Below are 20,076 nucleotides of genomic sequence, written 5' to 3' on the forward strand. Positions count from 1 at the left end.
AATCTTCTCATTCCCCAGGTCCCCTGCCCCAGACCTTGCTCTTCCCCCACACAGAACTGCTGTATCCAATTTCTGTTCTTATTTTTTATTCCTCCTGTTTTAAGTACAGCTAGCAGGGAAGCAGGGGTAGCAACTGCATTTCCTCTACAGGACAAGTTTAAAATGTTTTCCTCCAACTGGGCCAGGGGCAGCTGGAGTCATTTGGCTGCTTGTGTCCTGGGTAGGAGGAAGGAAATTAATTCCTGCAGCTGTAACATTCCCTCCAACACTACAGAGACGAGGCACATCCCCACCATCAGCTCTATTGATTTCAATCCAAGGACACACCAGGAGGGAATCTGCAATTGCAGTCCACTGCTGATTTATTTTATGCAGAGTACTGGCTTTCAATTTGGCTATTTTAAAAATCCTCATAACCAGCTTCATCCTGCCTTTTAAGTAGTTTGGCCAACACTGGTTGAAAAATTACTTTTCATCAGAAAGCCTGACCAACTTGCTTAATTACTCTGTACTTGAGTTTTGAGGAAAGAAGGGTGAGAGAATGAGACAAACTACACATGAAGCAACCCAGCTTTTTCCTCAAAACAGTTCAGAGTTTGTTTCATTTTGAATACTGTATAAGCACCACTAGACATAATACAGACACATCTGTATTATGCACATTTGCCACACAACTTCTTAAGTAACATATCAAGTGGTTTTGCCATGACAAATTGATTCCTTACCTTGGATGATATGATTCTGTTGTCTGCAAACTTCTGAGGAACATAGTGGCCATGCTGGGGAAAACGATTTGCTATATAAATAGTTCTTGTGTCGCTTTGATGCGGTGGGTCAAAACCCTAGAATATAAAATTTAAAAAAAGAGGTAATCAAGAGAGTAGATTATATTAACTGCGGTTTTGTAAAATTCTGTGGGAAAGGACATTCAGATACCAAGCAACAGTTTCCAAAGAGGAAAGAAAATTAGTGTATAAAATTAAAGTCTGCTATGTCCAGACAATTTTCAAAAACTGTGTAAAAAAACCCCCAAAATCTCAATTTTGAGGTTGTGTACTCATTCTGAAAAAATGAAAGAAAAAACCCCTGCCTCAAGGATAGAGAACATTTGCTACCATGCAAACTTAAAGCCCTGCAAAACTTAAAAAGGAAGAAACAGAACTGGAGATGAAACCATGAAAAATTTACAAAACCTCACGGCCATGCTTGCGATAACCCTAATAAAACAGATTATTGAGAAAAATAAAAGGTCAAAACACACAAACTATACTAGTATGCCGTGTTAACTGGATTTTGAAAAGATTCTCACCAGAGAAAAGCCAAAAGCATATGCATCTAACCAGACAGCAGTATTTTTTCCGAACAAGTTCTATCTCCAAGAACTAAGATTATTTCAAATGTGATTTCCTGCCATTACCACCAATTCATACATGAATGGCACAACAGTGAAAACAAACTCATGGGAAAAAAAAAAGCAAGCATACTCAGAAATACTTATCAATAATTTCCTGCCAAAACAGATGATCTGAGTGAGTTCCCTGGGAATCAAAGTCCTGTTTCAGATCTAATGGTCAGTGTTTTCATCATCTGCTTCTTCAAGAGGAAGTGGAACACAAGTGTTAAACCTGCAGATGACACCACTCTGGGACAGCAAGAATACCAAATAAGAGAAAATTCTTGACCAACCAGATGCACAGAACACAAAGATCCAGCACAAAGAAACTGCATCTAGAAAAAGAATAAAAGCCCATAAAGGAATTTTGAAGAAAAATGTCAAAGGCTATAACATATCACAGGCTAGACATGAGTCATCCAAGTCATCCCACTGAGAAAAAGGCCTTCAGTGCACAGGAGGCTGGAGGAGGAGTGGGAGCCACAGCTGAAGCACTGTGAACCAACTGGACAGCACCCAGAGGAGTGCAACATGAGCCCCGAGAGATCCTGAAAACATGACATATAACGCAAGGCTGAACAATCTAAAAAGCAAAGAGCAAACAAATTAGAGTCATTTAGCCTGGAGGAAACTTGGGCTATCCCAGTAAATCTCCTGATACATAGAAGACTGTTCCATTGAGAAAATGGGTGCTTTGAAGGCTGAAGAACAGAAGTAAGCAGGCTTAAGTTGCAGGTAAGAAAACTTACGTCTAGATATTGGAAAGCAAACAAATTCCTTTGTCGTGGAAAGGAATAATTAAATACCAAAATAAGTCACGAGGAAAGGTTGCAATGTCTGTAGCACAAGGGCTTATATCTAGGCCATTCAAGTCTATCTTTAATTGAGCCTTTCCTGGGGCTACATGACTCACCAGAACCCTTCCTAGCAATAATGTTCTGACCCGGAGAAGCAGGTGATGGCAGAAGACAACCAAACAGTAATAATTCAGATAACAGGCCAAGAAAACTACTAAATAAAAAGGCAAAACGCTTTTAGACATGAAATAAACTTGTGAAATTAAATTTGAAACTGCTGCTTGATTGGGAATCACTGTCTGCAAAGTGGTGAATTCCAGCATCAGCATCATGCACATTCCTAAACTTAGAACCAACTTGCAGAGTTTACACAATCTCCTTGTTCTTTGATGCCAAGTGTAAGGACAACTGATGGTGTCCTTTGCTAGAAAGGGCATTACCAATTTTACTGCTGCAGGTGAGGAAACTGCATTTGCAGTTGTGCTGCTCCACTTGTGAATGAGGCTCAGAGCTTCATCCATGTCAAATAAAGTGACACTTCACAGAACTCTGGAAGAGGATACCTCTGTACCAGTTAACTACAGAAGATGAACAGTGAGCACAATGACTGACATAAAAAATGGTTGGAATAACCAAACATTAATTTTTTTAATCCATTAATATCTCTAACAGGTCATTAGGTAAGTTCATATTCAAGATGGTGTCATTTTAAAGTACTGGAAAAATTAAAAAAATCCTCTCAAATATACAAATGTTTGCGTTTGGCCTCATTACTACAGAAACATTCTGCTTGAGATAGAAAGAGGTCCAGAATAATGAAGGGAGAAAGAAAGGAAGGGGGATTTTTCAAAGAGATTTGAAGGAGAATAAACTTTAGATGACAAGCAGTGGAAGGCTGGGCTAGTCACATGCTCCAGGGTGAAAACTTGTTCAAAGATAAGAGTGGAGCAGGGAGGCAAAAAGTAGATAGAGGAAAGGATGGAAAAAAATACACAGGATACCAAAAGCAAAATGCTCACAGCTTTAAGAAAAGAAATACAAGCATGAAAGGAAGATGAAAAAAAATGTACCTGTTAACTGCTGGCATGAAATTTACAGAGAAGAGTGTTTGTAGCAGAAGCATTTTGGATATCTGACATTAGTGACATAGTATTTCTAAATCAATCCAGAAGATGCCACAAATAAAAGTGTTTTGCAAGCAAGAGAAAACGCACCTAATTAGTAAGACTTCGTACACAGCTCTCTTCTATATCTCAGAAAATGTCTGGCACTCACAAAATGCCAGACATCCTCACTTTGGAAAGTCAGACTGTACAGCCTGAAAAAATTCCACTCTAAATCAAACAGATGTAAAGCAAGGAAAAAACCACAGAGAGCAAAGAAAACAAGTTGCAGTCTTCTTACTGACAGTGATAAATGCTAATCTGCATGCCACTTGCTGAACGCTATTAAAAGATAAATCAAAGATTACTGAGTGACTAGGATATCACTGAATTTTTTATATGCCCTTTTTAGGCCACTATCTGAGCACCTGAAGGTTGATAAGTTCGATTACATTTTATGATGAAGAATAAAGACCTCTGTACAACTCCAGTCTCACTGCATAAGCACTTCTATCAGAATGGATACCTCTGCTGAAGCAGGCTCAGATGATTAAAAGCAAGAACTTCATTTTCCAAATAAATCATAATCTCAGGCCATACAAGTTTACAGGTTTATAGTTGTGGAGCTAAAACAGTTTAAATTTGCAGTCTATAGAGGTTTAGTTCTGTTTTGTTGACATTTGCCACGGAGAAGGCACAGAAGCTGTGCAGTCAGCAGATCACAATCCACATGCAAGGCAGGCTGGGGACAGAAACCCCTCAGTTGTCAGAGCTGTGGCTGGAAAAGGACACATCCCTGACAAGCTCAGTGATTTGACTGCAGCCACAGCAGGAAGTGAGTGTCAGAGCTGGGAACAAAACCCAGATTTCCTAAGTTTTGTGACTATAACAACTAAAAATCACTTGAAATTAGCCAACAACTCTGCCATCTCATAATTAGCCGCCGAGACCACAACCAAGCAGATCTTCCAGAGAAATTTTAATTGCACATCTCTCCAAGGAAAATTCTGCACAGACGTTGAACTTCATTGTTCAAGGGCTGAAATGTCTTTAACTCTTCTCTAACCATGGGGCTGGTCACAGAGCCTGCTCCTGACACTAAACTGATTTGTAGCCCAAATTTCTGCCCAGCAAGGGATTTTCCACAGTAACTCTGTGCAGCCAGCAAAGCAGTGCAGAGAGCACACTGTTTCCTAATTTCACTTAATAGACAGTTCTCTCTCTTTCTAACGTCATTCTCCAACTCAGCTGCAAAAGTAGGGTAACATGCCCTTGTCAAAGGATTTCTGCAGCTAAACAGCATGAGCAGAGAAACCCTAAATTAGAGTCTTGCAAAATGATTAAGTTGTCACCAATCTCTTTCGAAAAAAGAGTTAGTTTTCCTGCAGTTATCTAGTGAAGTAATTTCTACCCAAATGCACAGATCACTTCATAACAAATAATGCTGAATATATTACAAGACTTGGTATTTAAGGCTTCTTGACCATGTATATTATAGACATATAAATTACATGAATCACCTTTAAACAAAATTTGACCATAAGATGAAGTGACCTGATTTCCTCCCCTTCATGTTGCAAATTAAATCTATATTTATTAGCTAAAGTTCAGTCCTTCAGATGATTTTTTCAACACAAAGCAGGCATTACCTACCCTTGGAATACAGCTCTCATTTAATCTTCAATATACACTTCCCCAGCAGGAGTTCTGCACCCAGATGAACTTAATACTTTGGTTTTGAAAACAGCCTAAAAGCATGCCATTTATATACAGTGCACAGATACTCTAGTCAAGCTGATTTGAAAGCACAAATGAAAATAACCTTTAAAAAAGAAAAAGAAAGAAGTGATTCATAGTTTTCATTTCTTATAAATTTGAATGACTCGTCTAATGAATTTTTACTAAACTTCTTCAGTAGTGATTTCATTACTGTTCTAAAAGTTAGACAAAGATATTCTCTGTGCAGTAAATTAGGCTCCTTCAAAACAGCACAGAAAACGTATCCTGGGGAACTGAGGAGAAATATTTGACTGCAATTTTATGCAATTTATTTCATGAAAGCCATGGAATTCAACAGCTACCCCCAAACAACTCTTTCCCACATTTAGTCTGTATCTCAACCACTCTACTTGGAGAGCTGCCCATCGGTCATCAGGTAAGGAAAACTCATCCATCCATTTTCAACTTTGGTTTGTGTTTTTGGTTTTGTCTTGGGATTTTCTTTCCAGTTTTTTCAATATGTCATGCCAGTTGTCTGGTCATATAAAAAAAAGCTTCCCCACGAAAGAAGAGTTTGAAACTGCTGCTGAGGAAGCCTTAATAACACATATAACAAACCAGGTAACCACACAGGAAGCAAATGAGGATCAGCACTACAAAAAAAGACCCTCACAACACCTGCAAGTGCAAAGGAAAAAAAAAAAACAAAACACTTTTGTACTCAATTTGTTGCTGGAACATACACATCTACTGCAAGACTCAACACTTCAATGCCACTATGAATGTATGGTAGGATGCACCAATGCCCTCCTCACACACTCTACAGCACTGTTAGGTGAGACAGCAGAAATCCACAGACCTTTCAGCAAGGATTACTGACATGAGACTGGCAAACAACACATCAGTTTCATTATCAAGTTTTGCAATACGTGCATTGATAATCACAAATGATCTGACAGGCGAATTTTGCTTACAACTTGCATAAACTTAGTATACTTTAATATAATTTACCAGGGTTTCTTATTCATTACTCACAGCTTTTATAGAGGAGGAAGAAAAACTGACCTTTTATTGCTGAAAGAACTTCTGCTATGTGACCACCGAAAAGTGAAAGGGGTTTGAAAGAAGGAAGTCTCATTCACAGCCTCTTCCTCATTTCAAAACCCACACTGAATACAACAGACAAAAGCAGCAGTTCCCCCAAAACCCTTCTGAATATCACATAGTATTAATAAATCTAATAAACAGAAGAAAACTTGGTCTCAGAAAGCCTTTCTCCTAGGGAAGTGACTCGACTGATTGTGGTTGCAGAAGCAGAACACCACATTTCCTGGCAGACGGCCCAAAAGTCTGCTATTACACTGCTGTCAAGATATATTTTGATTAAAGGTGTTTTGAGGAAATGGATTTTCTTGCTTTGGATTTTCTTCTGAATATACATAGAATACTTTTCCCTCTGTCAGATAAGATGATCTATTCACACTCCATGCCCATTTTCAGAAGTCTGTGTAACTTAGTACTCCATACAGTCAGCCAATAATTCTTTCAGTCATGTAACTGGGCAATAGTCAAACTGAATCTGCCTTATCAGTGGTTAGCATGAAGGAAGAAACAGCCTCTCACAGTAATTTTAAACACTGCTCTAACAACTAAAATAGTGAAACAGCTGAAGCACCCTGATGTGTACACAGTGCCATGCAATTTGTACCTCCCCTTTTAAATATCATTGCAGTAAAGAAATAAAACTACTGAAAGTCATGTCCTATTCGTGCAACTTCCTCTTCCCTCTTATTGTATCTACAGCTGTGCAAAATATCTGATAATAAATCATGTTGTAACCTCCTAAAAGACCTATAACCAGATTACATTATTATGTGAAAACACACCCTCTAGGCAATAAGGCCTGGGAAATCATGAGGCAATAACCCTTCCTTTCACAAAGTTAAAAGTCCTGCTCACACAGAGCAAGTTGCTCTTACTTTACATACTATTTTGTCAAGATGCCCACCAAAAATAACTTGGAAAAATCCCTCTTAAAATTTAAAAAAATCACCTATCTTCTCTATTTATCTGCAAACACAACAAGCAAGGTAAACTAGCCTCATTTACTGCTAACAAACTGCCCCATGCCAGTTTCTCTGCTCAGGTCACCATGCCAAACATACTGGTCTCGTAACATCAATAAAATCAGAAAGCAAAATGAGCTGAACAGGCAAGTTAAGCTTTCTGTCACAGCACTCTCAAAGGCTGCTTTGGCATGTCCAGTTCCTGTTAGCAACAAAGGATTTGAACAGAGATTCAGGTAACTTGTTTAATTCAAAAATAGTCCAACTTGCATCAATGAAGGAAATGGCTTTCTTATCCTCCCCTACAATCCAAATCACAGTATTTATAAAGCACAATCCATTTTGGACTTCATATGGTAATGCAAACCTAAGATCTTGTAACAGCAGCTCTTCCATGACTGTCTTCAACAGAATGCCAAGATTCACTTTTTTCCTACAGAGTTATTACTCCAGTCCCCAAAGAGGGCCTACAAGAAAGCCAGGGAGGGACTGTTTACAAGTTCATGTAGTGATATGACAAAGGGGAATGGCTTTAAACTGAGAGATGGCAGATTTGGATTAGATATAAGGAAGAAATTCTTCCTCGAGGGTGCAGAGGCCCTGGCACAGGCTGCCCAGAGAAGCTGAAGCTGCTCCATTCCTGGAAGTGTTCAAGGCCAGGTTGGACTGGGCTTATCTGCTTGCCTCAATGCGCTTAACCAACCAAATGCCTCTAATACATTCCCTGTCCACTTTATTTTAGGATCTTTCCTGTCAGACACACAGGTCATCAATAACTTTTGCTCAGATGCTTTTTGGAAGAAAAGAGACTCTATAACAAATGTGTATTCAGCTCCAATGAAGGAGGAAACTTAGTTAACATTCAGGTTCTAAGAAGCAAGTCTCAATCCCAAAGGCAGTGTTAGATTCTCCCAAGTTACCTTTAAAGGCCAGTCAGGGCACTTTAATTTTATTATTTTGAAAAAAAAAAAGCTTTATGTAAAGTCCAAGCAGTTGAAGAGACACTGAGGCTTGACAGTGTCTGTAGTCCAAAATGCACGGTTTTTGCCACATGCTCCCAAAGCAGCCCATTGCTCTAACATGGAAATGAAGTTCCTTTGAAATTCCAACTACACAGTTCTAATTTCAGAACTAAAGTTTTCCTCTGTGGGCTCCAGCAATTAGTTTTCTTTATCTGCAATATCATCTTCCTGTCAGGCATGTACAAAAGGAGAATAGGCAGGATTTTTAAAGATGAAGGGTGACTTCAGACACCCATCAGGAGACAACTGTAGGGCATCACATTTTATAAAATAGGAATTGAGAGCTCAAAAATCACAAGCCACTTTTTCAGAAGACTTCTCAAACTACACAAACTTCTCAAACTACTGAGCATGGAAAGTGCTACAATTCTGCAATAATCAATCACAGAAATAGCAGCTACTAAACAGGCCACACTAAGAAATACAGAACCAATGCAAGAAATGAAACATTTAACACACAAATCCTTCACATACCTCAAATAACCACAGGATCTCAGAAAAAGAGCCCCTCCAAGTACATCCTTTCTGTACATTCCTTGCATTTGTTAAGTAGGTTTACAGCAGATTTTCAATATTAAATAAAGCATTCAAATCTGTGACAGACTATGAACTTTCCCTTAAGACTAGAAAGCAACTCAAATTTTGTAGATAGCAATTTCACCACAAAAAAAATGACATTTGTCAAGTCCATGACAGGAAAAATACAGAGCAATCATATATTCCTTCATGTACTGGCATACTATATACATTATCATCTTAAAATGAAATGCTGTTTATCCTCTGCTTTGAAGAATCATTTCTAAAAGTATTTTACACAAGCATGAAGGGCTCCTGTTCTGGACTATTCATACAGTCATTATTGAAAACCCTTGTTTTCAATATTTGGATTTGTTCTAGTAGGCAATAGCTATTCATGCCAATCAGCTCCTGCACTGAGAGTCTAATTCATATTTTCTTTCAGCACGGAAAAAAACTCAAGAAACCCTTTCCAAAAGCATCTTTCCCCAAAATCATCATTAAATAATAAACCTTAAGGCTTTTTCAAAATGTGTGCCAAAATTATACTGACAATTGCTGACAGTGGCTGCTCAACAAATTTCATAGGAAGAGAATTCATTTCACAGCTGGAACTGTCTAGCTCTTCCTTTTAACATGCTTTGAGAAAGCCTGCTCTGTAAAACATTAGTTTTGAGTCTACTGCATCCACCCAAGAGCATTTTTAGCTGTAATTCCATTTCAAACATGATTTATGATTTAAGCATCAGTTTAATGACCTGCTTTCAGACATGTGTACAGACTAGTCTATCCTTAAAGATTGCTAAATCTTAAGCTTCCTTTGCATTTTGTTGCAATTCTCTTTCCAAACAGAAATGCAAATATCTACAAAAATGTGCACAGCCACACAAAGCAGCACAAAAACGTGCAAAGAAGTAGCAAAATGGAATAACAGATGACAGCATGTATTTTGGGGGATAAACTATATAAAACCTCTTCCTCTAGTAAAGCATTTCAGGATAAAAACAAACAGTTTGCCTTTTGTCTACATCATTAGCTCTCCTTCCCATTTACAAGAAAGTTCTCCTTTCCCAGACTTATTTTTACCCGAAGTAAACAAGGAAAAAAAAAATCCTCTTAAGTCACTGCATGTGGGAGGCCAAGGAATTGCAGGGGTTTGATTTTTAAATCACAGTGTAGTTCTCAGTCCTACTTTCTATCCTTTCTACCATGGTCTGTACTAATGCTAAGTGGTTTTCTCAACAGCAGGTGAAAAGAGATTTGTATTAAAAAAAAAGTCTAGCTGCAAATATGTCACCCCTGTTTTGCTGAAGATATGACCTTGCATTTACAGAGACACTTTGTCACATCTGCTGCAGTTCTTATCTGCTTGCTTAACAAACAGATTTTGTGCTAGACATTAAAGGATTTTTTTGAGAGGTAAACGTTTTCCTGGTGACATAATTACAAAAACAGTCATAACTACTGAGCACATCACAATATAGTCAAGGAAAAGCAAAAGCAGATCATCAGCGAAAGCCACAAGTCATGACGCTCTTAATGAAATTTAAACACATTGTTATATTTTTCTTTTTAAATTCTGTCTTTCCATCCCAGAGGAAAGCAAATATCCGCTTAAATGAAGTCAAAAAACTCATTTAAAACTAGAAAAACAAATACCAATGATATTCAAAGCACATGTTGAATGTTACTAAATCCAGCACATATCTACTTGCCTTAGATTACAAATTTTACCTTCCACTGAGAGTACAGAAACAATCTCTTAGCAGTAAACAGTCTTCCACCCATCCTACCAGACACTCCCTATTGACCAGAACACAAACAGTTTTTGCTCATTGTCACCAAAATTCTATTTTTCTCCCTCTTCTCCCTTAGTCACATAAAAACCATAAACAGACAGAAGTTATTAAGGGACCCCATTAGTGCAGGGGTCATACCATCACTTAAACAGTCCTATTATTGAATGATAAGTAGAAGTTTGGCACAACAAAAATTTGCTGCTTAAAAAGCTCATGGATAGGAAAGAAAAGAGGATAGGACAAGATCCAGGTCAAATATCCAAGTCACACAGCAAGCCAGTGCATCAGAAAACACCAATCCTCTCACTTTTAAAACAGCCTGAAAGAATCAGTGTCAGGACTGGTTTGATTATGTTTTGGTATGCAATTCTTAGAATTTAATTTTCATGAGGTAAGACTTATGAATTACACACAGGACACAACGGATGTCTCCATTTGGAGCAGACAGCTGGCTGAAGACAGGGCCAGGTTCTGCACGCTTTGGAACACACTGTGCTGCAAATCTATCAGCCCTCAGCAGCCACAGAATACAAAGAGAAAATAAGGTTAAAGGACCCAAACACACGGGAGCACTAGTCCAGCAGATCAAAGAATATCTCTAGCAAAAACAGAGGCTCACATTTTCCCCTGTGCTAAGTTACAGGAGGGAAGTCCTTGACCTCCAGCTCTCAAACTACTCTAGTAAAGCAATGCAACCTTTGGGCTGCTCCAACACACACCTTGCTGATCTCTCAGTGATCATTCAGAAGGTATTTCAGGGACAATCTGAACCATAGGAACACTCCTGAGCAAATGTGCATTTATTTTTCTAGCATAAAATAACAAGCAGTTAGTTTTAGCCAGAAAGGGGAAGAGGTTTAATTGACAAATAAAAGGGGGGAAATTATACTCCAGAATAGCAACGTGATTGCAGAAACTAGATTCTCAGCCGTTGGATTAAAGTACTTTTGGCACTCAGAAAATAGAGGGAATTTGGGGGGGAGGCAGGAGGGAAGTAACTGCATTCAGTAAAATGATTAAGTGAAAATAATACACACTTGTCAGTGCAACCAATGAGATAAATGCTGTCCACCTTGTTCAGAATGCCAGTAACTGCAAGGTATTACAAAATACCATCTGTCCTCTCAGAACATCTTAACAGGAGCCAGCATCTGAAAGGGAAAAAAAACCATCCCAGACATACAATCCTCCAGTGCTAATCTATTCGAGGACATTCCCTTATTAGTAGAAATTTTTCATTGGAACACATGTAGAAGATGAAGAACACTCCTACAGATACTGTGCTGGCTGTGGAGGGTGTGAGGTGTGACAGGCACTACCTACACAGTACACTCAAAAGCATTCCCTGTGATCACCCCTCAATGCAGCCTGCCTATGGAGAACTTCTGGACTTGGTAAACTCTTGACATCCCTCCCAGTCTGAACTTTCTTATAACCATGAAATAAATAAAATCGTCCGGTAACTAGGTTTTACAGTTATTCTATAGATTTTATCTTTGATTTACAGTTAAATAAGCAAGCTGCATTTGCCCAAATACCCAGCTCTCCACAGCATTAAAGCTGTTGTGCACTACAGCATACAGGCCCTTAAACTGCAAAGATACTCTGCCAAATCCAGCACAGTATTTGCCTTGAATTGTCATTTATAAAAGAGGGACCAGAAAAGCAGCTCAAAGGTTTTCTCCATGCAGTATCCTTTGTACTTTGCTGAGCTGTTAAACAACAGATCAAAAGGCTCAAACTCCTCTTAATAGCAATAGAAGAGAAACCCTGAGACCCTTCTCCAATTGACAGGACTAATCATTTAAAATTATGCAGCTAAAATCATACATACAAGGGTATTCTACCACAATTTTCAGAGACCTCCTTGCCAGACAACTGAAGGTGTCAATATGTTCTGTTAATGGCATTGCAACAGCTCCTGCACGCCATGAGCACCATCAGAAAGCAGCACAGCCCAAACACTGTCAGAAACCCACCAAAGGAGAAGCAGAACACAAAGTCCCTGGGTGTTACAAATGTCACTGTACTCTCATTTTGTGTTGGTACTGCACAAACTCGACCACGGGAGCCACAACAACGCTTTGTACATAGATTTGCTATGAGGTCTAACCCATCGTATCTGGAAATGCAAGTAAAACATACTATGCTATTCCTGAATATTAATGATGCTTCCTATCAACTGTTGTTTATCCGGTTGCTTTTTTCAAGCAGAGTTGGCTGTGCCTGTGGCGTTATGCAACCCTCCAAATCCACATGCCTACTGCTCTCTGAGATCTCAAGGTAACAGAGCTGGAACTGAAACATCTCTCCCGTCCAAAGCTTGTCTTTGTCACGGCATTTTACTCAAAGCCAAGAATTATAACTCCATTTGCCTTTATATTTTTTCTTTACTAAAACTTAAGTACTTCCAACTATTAACTACATACTGTAACATCACATTAACTAGAAAGTTAATGACTTACTATGCAGCTTATTTAGCATGAGGCAGCATTAGTGTATCAGTTTTTCTCCATCTATCTCTGTAGGGTGGTGTGAATTGTTTTGGAGCAAGAAAACCAGACTCAAGGCCAATACACAAAACAGCCTGATGATTTGTGCCACATAGGCACTGAAGGCTGTACTACTGTCACAAATTCCTTAGATACAAAAAAAATCACTAAAAAACATCTAACACCTCAGTTAAAAAACTGTTACAGACTTGTAAGACGATAATAAGGATGGAGGAAGTCTTACATTCTCAGCATGTCTCCTCAGAGGCCTGCTCATGCCTTTCTACCCCTTTCTGTAGCCCTACAGGCACGCATAAGTCTTCACAGAGAAAGCGCAGCAAAGTCACCCCTTTCAAAACTTAGCTAAAATAGTCTGAATTCCATACCAGGTCCTCTCATTACTTTAAGTTCACCTGCTTCATTCTCCCCCCCTCTTAAAAATGCAAGTTCTCAAAACCATATACACTCATGAGCACTCAGTATATGAAATACTGTTCTCTTAAGCAAACAAGAAGTTGCAAAACAATTCATTGGTTTCATAAAGAGAGTACTTAATGATTACCTAAAAGCACCTTCAGCAAAGTACCAGTCCCTCCCCCTCTCCCAATCCCGTACTATTTTTCCAGCATTTCTGCACACCAACGTTTTTCTTTTGTATTACTACAACATCCCACTTGCATCACTCCCACACATTTGCCTGATTCCAGCCCTCCTGTACGGATGACGACCCTTTTCTAAAACCCGTTGCCACATCAAGCACAGGTACAAACGCACGCTCCAAAGGCATCCAAACCCACGCATTCCTCTCTTCTCCTCTCAGACACAGATTTTGGCACCTTTTGATTCAAATATTTCTGTCACCCCACTCTTCCCACTCATTCTGGTTATTTTGTCAGCATCCTTCCCCGTGTTTTTAGCCCTCTGACATTCTTTCAGAACCTAAACATCACAGCCATGTGAAGAAGAAAACATATGGTGAGATCTATGTTAAACCAGCAATTACACACGGGGATGAGTTGTCTGAGTGTCTTTACGAAGAAACATGCATTCTGATACCTATCTTAGGCCATTTTTCATCTTTATGAGCTGTGAAACAACTAAGCCATTAACATATGTGACGTCTATAGGAAAAAAAACCACAAAACGCGTATCACTGCAATAATTTTTTCTCATCATACCATATCTAGATGTCTGTCAGGAGTCTTGACTTTTTATTGTCCTGCTTTTCTACTACAACTAATTCTTCCCTGTCAAAACTAGTGCAAGTTTTAAACAGTCATTTTCCATCAGTTTTCTTTAAGAAGCACTAAAATCTCCTAGTGCCAAGTTTATTGCTCATCCTGTTACACTAATCTTTTACTTTCTATTAAGAGCAAACAGATTTCTGGAAAGCCGGTCAGTGTACTACTTGCAGTGAAAAAAGCAACCATGTCTGATAAATGAATTGCTAGCACTGATATAGTCCTAATCTAAACTCTACAGAAGACAGCATAACACTGCTTTAAAAACCACACACACCAACCTCAAGCCACCTTCAAGTGGAAAAAATGACAGCTATGTTACACCAAACAGTTTTTTTTTTTCTAAAAAACGTGTGTACGACTGTAACAGAACAGAAGAGTGCAGTTAGAGCTCAAACAGATCAATTAATTTCCAGGTCAGTAACTCTTGGTGTCAGACCAAACTACTGAGCACTGTCAAGCTGGCACTGAGACCATCACCACAAGCTCTCTGCCTCAGACACAGAACTGGGAAAATCTATGGGCCATGGGAAACGAGGTCAGGGAAGAACAGAAGCAAAAAAGAAAACCCAAAAATTTTAATCTTTTTTTTTTGGTAAAAAGCGATGCAACAAATTAAACAAATCACTAGCGAGACAGAAGCTTTAACAATAAAAATCTGAAAACCTAACTAATGGAAGATCTTGCACTAACCTGGACAACATCCGTGATGCAAAGTAACTCCAATGAATGGAAGTTATTTTACAAGTACATAATTTAGAAAGAATTCCTCCCTTAGAGAAAATGCAAGTAGCATAATGCTGGTCGGGACAGGAAGCCGGCCAATACTTCAAATCAAAATAGTGAAATTCGATGTATTTCCCTGCAGCACAGACGTGACAGCCACGGCCGCCTGGTTTCCCCTGCCCGCTCTAACCCAGCAGAGCAAGCAGCGCCTGTGTGCGGGGTCCGGCACCCTCACTGCCGCCTTTTCCAAGTGGTTTCCCCCGCCAAAAGCATTTCACAGATGTTGTCTTTCCATTTTTTTCACTTTCAAATCCGCAGCGGCTGCTCAGGTACGGGGAAATATTTGAAAGAGACGCATGTCGGGGGAAAAAGCCTTAAAACATTTCGCAACGGGAAGGAGGAAGAAGCTGCGAATCTCTGAAGTGTCGGTCCAGGGAAAAAGGCACCGTCATTTCTCCAAGAAGTTTGGGGAGCCCTTCCCAACGGGGGCCACACGAAAGGGAATGCACTATCCTCTGTGCCAAAGGGGGTTTCCAGGAAAAAAAAAAAAAAAAAAAACCACAAAAAAACCCAACCAAAAGCCAAAAACCCGAAACGCCCCAACCCTCGGATACGCGTTAAAAATAAAATTTAAAAACCCGTCCATAACGATCCAAGTACAGCCTGCGGGTCTCCCCAGCCCCTGCGGGGGGAAGGACTCTCCTCCCTCTCCGTACCCTGGCCCTGCTCCCCCGCGGCTCGGGCAGCGCCGTCGGGACGGGGCCGAGCCGAGAGCCCGCCCGGCCCGGGGGCTGCAGGGAGGCACCTACCAGCTGCTGCCGGACCCAGCGCAGCATCCCCGGCGGCGCGGGTCGCGGCCCCCGCGGCGGGGCTCCCTCGGCAGCGCCGCGCCCTCCCTCCGCTGTCGCCGCCGCCTCAGGCGAGCCGCCTGCCGCGGCTGCTCCCCATGGCGCGGGGCCCACGCCGAGTCAGGAGCGGCACAGCCCCGCCGGCGCCCCGAGCCGCGGCTGCCGCCGCCATCACAGCACGGCCGCTGACACTCGGCGGCTGCGGCCGCCCCGGGAAGTGACGTGGCGGGGCGGGGAGAGGGGTCGGTGTGAGCGGTGGAGCCGTGAGGGGGGAGCCGCCGTGACCTGCCCCGGGCCTGGGCTGCCGTGGTCTGGCCGCTCCGCCGCCCTGAGGTGCGGCTCCTCGGGCACAGGAGCCGTGCGTGCGCCAGAGTGACCCTCGGGCAAAATTCCAGCTCCCCACACGGGCTCTGGCCGCAGCCCGGCAGGGCTCAGCTCCCTCAGCCGGGGCTTCAGCCTGTGAGGGCCCCCTGTTCTACCCCCGGGAAGCTACTTCGCAACTTGTTTTATCTTTCTTTGCAGAAAGTGCAAAGCGTACGCACGTTGGAATAAAGACTTTGAAAAGAGAGCGGTTAATCACTGATTTAAAGTTAAAGCCCAGGTGCACGGTGTGTGGGTCTCCCAATGCAGGGGACAGGTGCTGGGGGATCTGCTGCTGGCAGCATTGTCATGAGCTGCTCTTGTTTACACTCGGGTGTATAACGTGCTGATGTCAGGCAGTGATCTCTCTGAAATCTTCCACTGGAAGAAATCTTCCCACCTGGGCGCGTTCCTGTGTCACCTGCCCTGGGTGACCCTGCCTTGGCAGGAGGTTGGGCTGGGTGATATCCAGGGGTCCCTCCCAGCCTTGACAAACCTGTGATTTTGCTCTGAAAACAACTGCTGCTTGTGGAAACAAAACGGCTCTCAGCGCCAAACATTGGACACACCTATACAAGTCTGCAGCTTCTGCGCCTTTGTGACTAAGAACTAAAGGAGATTATTTTAAGCGGTAAAGACCTGGGCATTTCTGACCAAATACAGTTGTCACTGAAGTCAGTGACAATTTTGACACTGAATTAAAGAGAAGTGTTTCTGTGAGTGAAGAGCACCATTCCTGCCGCTCCTGTTTGTTCCCAGGGAATTAGGATTTTTAGCAACGAATCGTAATAGTATCTGCTATAGTTGTTAGTGTTCATATAGATATTTAGAATGTAATTCAAGATTTAAGATGGATGATCTAATGTCTGAGCAAGGGAATCTTGTGGTGAATGCTGATGGTTTAAGCATCTGCATTTAATTAGAAAAATAGCGTTTAACAGCAGGGAATAAGACTATTTTTATCAGGCACTTAGGAAAGCTAATGTTAGCAAAACTCGGTATTAAATGCTAGGCATTATTTCAAAACATTTAAATACATCAAAGCTGAGTTTCAAACAGCTTGCACTACCCTATTCATCTAATATGAAGTCTAAAATAACAGAGTGATTTCATAGCTGTGGCACATTGCCTGGAGAGTGGCCTTAAGCCAGAAGCTGAACTGATACACTCAATATTCGTGCTCCTCTTTTATCATCAGATGTAGAACAGGGTCCTGACCACTACACACTAAAATTCATATGCCATTACTCTGAAGTGCAAGAATACTTGTCGCTCTGTCCCTGCCAAATTCCACTATGAGTTGCACTTTCTGCAAGCCTGTTTCCATGGCTTGCAGTTGTGTTACATAAAGCTGCTTGGCGCTATCTGTTCTACATTTGCTGTAATGATACTGTTTCACCAGACAAAACTTGGAAGCAATTTGCAAGTGATTTGAACCTGCAGTTTGTATTTTTCACTCTGTTTGTATTTTAGTGGATGAAATGGATGGATAGGAATTTTTTTGCTCTGTGCAGCAAAGGCTCCGATTTCACCTTTTCAAATATACAGAAAAATTTCACTAAAAAAACCATCATTTCCTAGCATCCTGCCTAGTAAAACTTTGCACCTTTTAAATTGCTCAAAAGCCCACACTAGACACTTACGAAGTTTCATTTCACCCTTGAGAGATAAATAGTTTTCAGAAGAGAAAATTGAAGCGGAGCAGCCAAGCCAGATATTGATTAGCCAGTAACACTCCAGCACTTCTTAAATCAGAGGTCAACTGTATGAAGAATTAAGATTCCCACATCAGAGACCCCACTTTAAAATAGTGCCCTGGAGTTTCACCTGAATCCACACAGCAGGCTTATACAGAAAAAAATACAACTACTGAAGAAAAAAGTCACCTTCTGAAGGTTAGATTTAACCCATTGCCTAGGCTCTCTTGATTAGACGCCAGGCTTTTCACTTATGTTTCTATGAGAGTAATGATTTCAGATGTTTGTTGAGCAAGATCAGAATACAAATCCTGTCTGATAAAGAAATATTTACATAAACATAAAAACACACACTTAAATGTTTGGTCCAGCAAGCTTTTATTTATGTGTGCATGAGTAATTCTTATATAATCAATGGTGCTACTTTTAGGTTTATAAAATTAAACATTGGTAACCAGAGAATCATTTTCTGAACACACAAACTGTCGCAGGGGCTGCTGGTGCTGCTCCCTGAGCTTTTCCTGTGCAAGACACACATTTCCATTAGTTTTGAATGGTGTTTCTGGGCCTTTTCCAAGCAGGAGCTGGTGAGATGCTGTCAGGCTGTATGGCCACATGCAGTGCGTGATGAGAGGAGATGGAAGTGCAGCACTGATGCCAGAGGGTGAGCTGCCTGCAGCATTCCTGCCTTGGAAAACTGTGAACTGCTTGGCTGAGCCCTTTCACCTGTCCCGTCCCTGGATGCACCAGCCCCATCCCAGGCTCCCAGGGTGCTGCTGCAGTGTAGGCAAGGCAGGTGGTAGCAAAAGGAGTGGTCTCATCTGGTGCACTGACTTTGGGGCAGCCCAGCTCTTGTGTTGCATCTAGAAAACACCTCTGTCCTTTGGGACAGAAAACCAGCAAAGCCAAAGAGGTGCAGAGTAGGGATGTAGGTTCAGAGTAGGACTGTAGGTTTGTGTAGCAAAACTCAGTAATACTCCTTATGATATCACTTTCCTGGTGGAAAATTCCTCTCAGTCATTACTTTGGTTTTAATAAAATATTTTGTAATTTCTCTAAATGAGTATTTTAATCTATGCATTATTTACTTGCTAATTATGGTGTGAATTAAAAATGTACACTACAAAAATGCCTGGGTTTTTTTATAATCCATAGAGAGAAAGGGCTGCCTGAAAGACACAGGGTTTCTTCAAGGCATCTTTATTCCTGAAGCATTCATTTACTGGCTGAAGCATCAATTATATAGAGATAATCAGTGGCTGATTTTCAGTCACAAGGCTTTTCATCTAAAAACACATGTGTATTCTTACCTACAGCAACCAGTCTTCAGGGAAAAAGTAGAAGAGTTAGAAATTGAATGGAACTTTTTAAAGGAAAACCTTGCGTGCAGTTTGTCACTCCTTTTTTGTGCCCTGAAAGAAATAAGATCAGATTAAATGACAGGATGCACAAGGTGACATTTCCAAGACACTTACTGGATCTCCACAATAATGCAGTATTTTTTATTTCTTCTTACGCTTTCTCTCAGTTGTTAAAACCCGGATCTTGACATAAAACCTCACCTTTCCACTGTTTTTCTCTTTTCACTTGAGAGCTTTGTTCAGAGTGTAGAACTTCAACTTCTATCCAACACATTAAGCTCAAGAGAGGTGGATCTCCAGTGCCAGGTGAGGGGCTCCCTGTGACACACAGAAGGTCAAACCCCTGTCAGTCCCCTGCAGGCACAGAGAACTTTGCACTGCACCACACTTCACCAAAAGCTGCTCTGCACTTTCCTCATCCCTGGCTGTATGGAATGGCCTGCCTTGCTAAATGCAAGTCAAGAGAGTTTACCATCAGTGCTACTCAGTTTGCAAGGCCCCAGGATAACAGGAACCCGTGGAAAGCATTAAAATTCATCTTCCCTTTCTCTCTCACTGTTAACTTTTTAATTACATGTTGCCTGTAGGTCGTAATGTTCAGCTTGTGGCTTTCTCTAAAGCTGATTTGTTTTCTTTTTCCCTGGGGAAGTAGTCCAAGATTAGAAGAAATGGGAAATCCTGAAAAGCCATCCCTTATCTTCATGAAGTCGAGCATGACAAGGAGGAAGTATAAAATGCTAATAGTTCATGATCTTTTTTTTCTTTCTTTTTTTTGTTTTGTTTTTAAAGGAAGAGATACATTTTTTTAACCCATGGCTCATAAAGTTTGGATCATCTCCAACGGCCCTGTCTTGATAGAAGGTGGAAGATTCATAATCTTGCAAAACAACGGTTCTGCTAGAAAATGTGTTCAGGTAAATCAGTTAATTTCTAGTA

General features: G+C 40.9%; 2 protein-coding genes across 17 annotated transcripts in view; both read right to left on the reverse strand.

Annotated features, from left to right (window-relative positions):
* Positions 1–15,820, reverse strand: part of ATP11B (ATPase phospholipid transporting 11B (putative)) — a 65,235-nt gene extending 49,415 nt beyond the window's left edge. For 6 of the 12 annotated variants that reach the window (XR_015805597.1, XM_088170476.1, XM_088170475.1 and 3 more), the window contains exons 1-2: positions 15,684–15,819; positions 726–842 (exon numbers count right to left, since the gene is read on the reverse strand). Coding sequence is in view for 10 of the 12 variants with exons in the window: in XM_088170476.1 (XP_088026602.1) it covers positions 726–842; positions 15,684–15,710 (144 nt within the window). In the remaining 2 variants the exon portion in view is untranslated. Of the gene's footprint in view, positions 1–725; positions 843–15,683 lie in introns of all 12 variants that reach the window. The other 6 variants (XM_088170478.1, XM_088170477.1, XM_014871549.2 and 3 more) reach the window with 4 other exon arrangements.
* Positions 15,821–18,140: 2,320 nt separating this feature from the next.
* The window catches only part of LOC148222690 (uncharacterized), a 178,792-nt gene continuing 176,856 nt past the window's right edge, over positions 18,141–20,076 (reverse strand). For 2 of the 5 annotated variants that reach the window (XR_015805601.1, XR_015805600.1), the window contains 2 exons: positions 19,090–19,191; positions 18,141–18,660 (listed from right to left, as the gene is read on the reverse strand). Coding sequence is in view for 1 of the 5 variants with exons in the window: in XM_088170485.1 (XP_088026611.1) it covers positions 19,106–19,191; positions 19,342–19,458 (203 nt within the window). In the remaining 4 variants the exon portion in view is untranslated. Of the gene's footprint in view, positions 19,192–19,341; positions 19,459–20,076 lie in introns of all 5 variants that reach the window. The other 3 variants (XR_015805599.1, XR_015805598.1, XM_088170485.1) reach the window with 2 other exon arrangements.

Source organism: Sturnus vulgaris, chromosome 10, assembly GCF_052056855.1.
Source record: "Sturnus vulgaris isolate bStuVul1 chromosome 10, bStuVul1.hap1, whole genome shotgun sequence".
NCBI classification, from domain to species: domain Eukaryota; kingdom Metazoa; phylum Chordata; class Aves; order Passeriformes; family Sturnidae; genus Sturnus; species Sturnus vulgaris.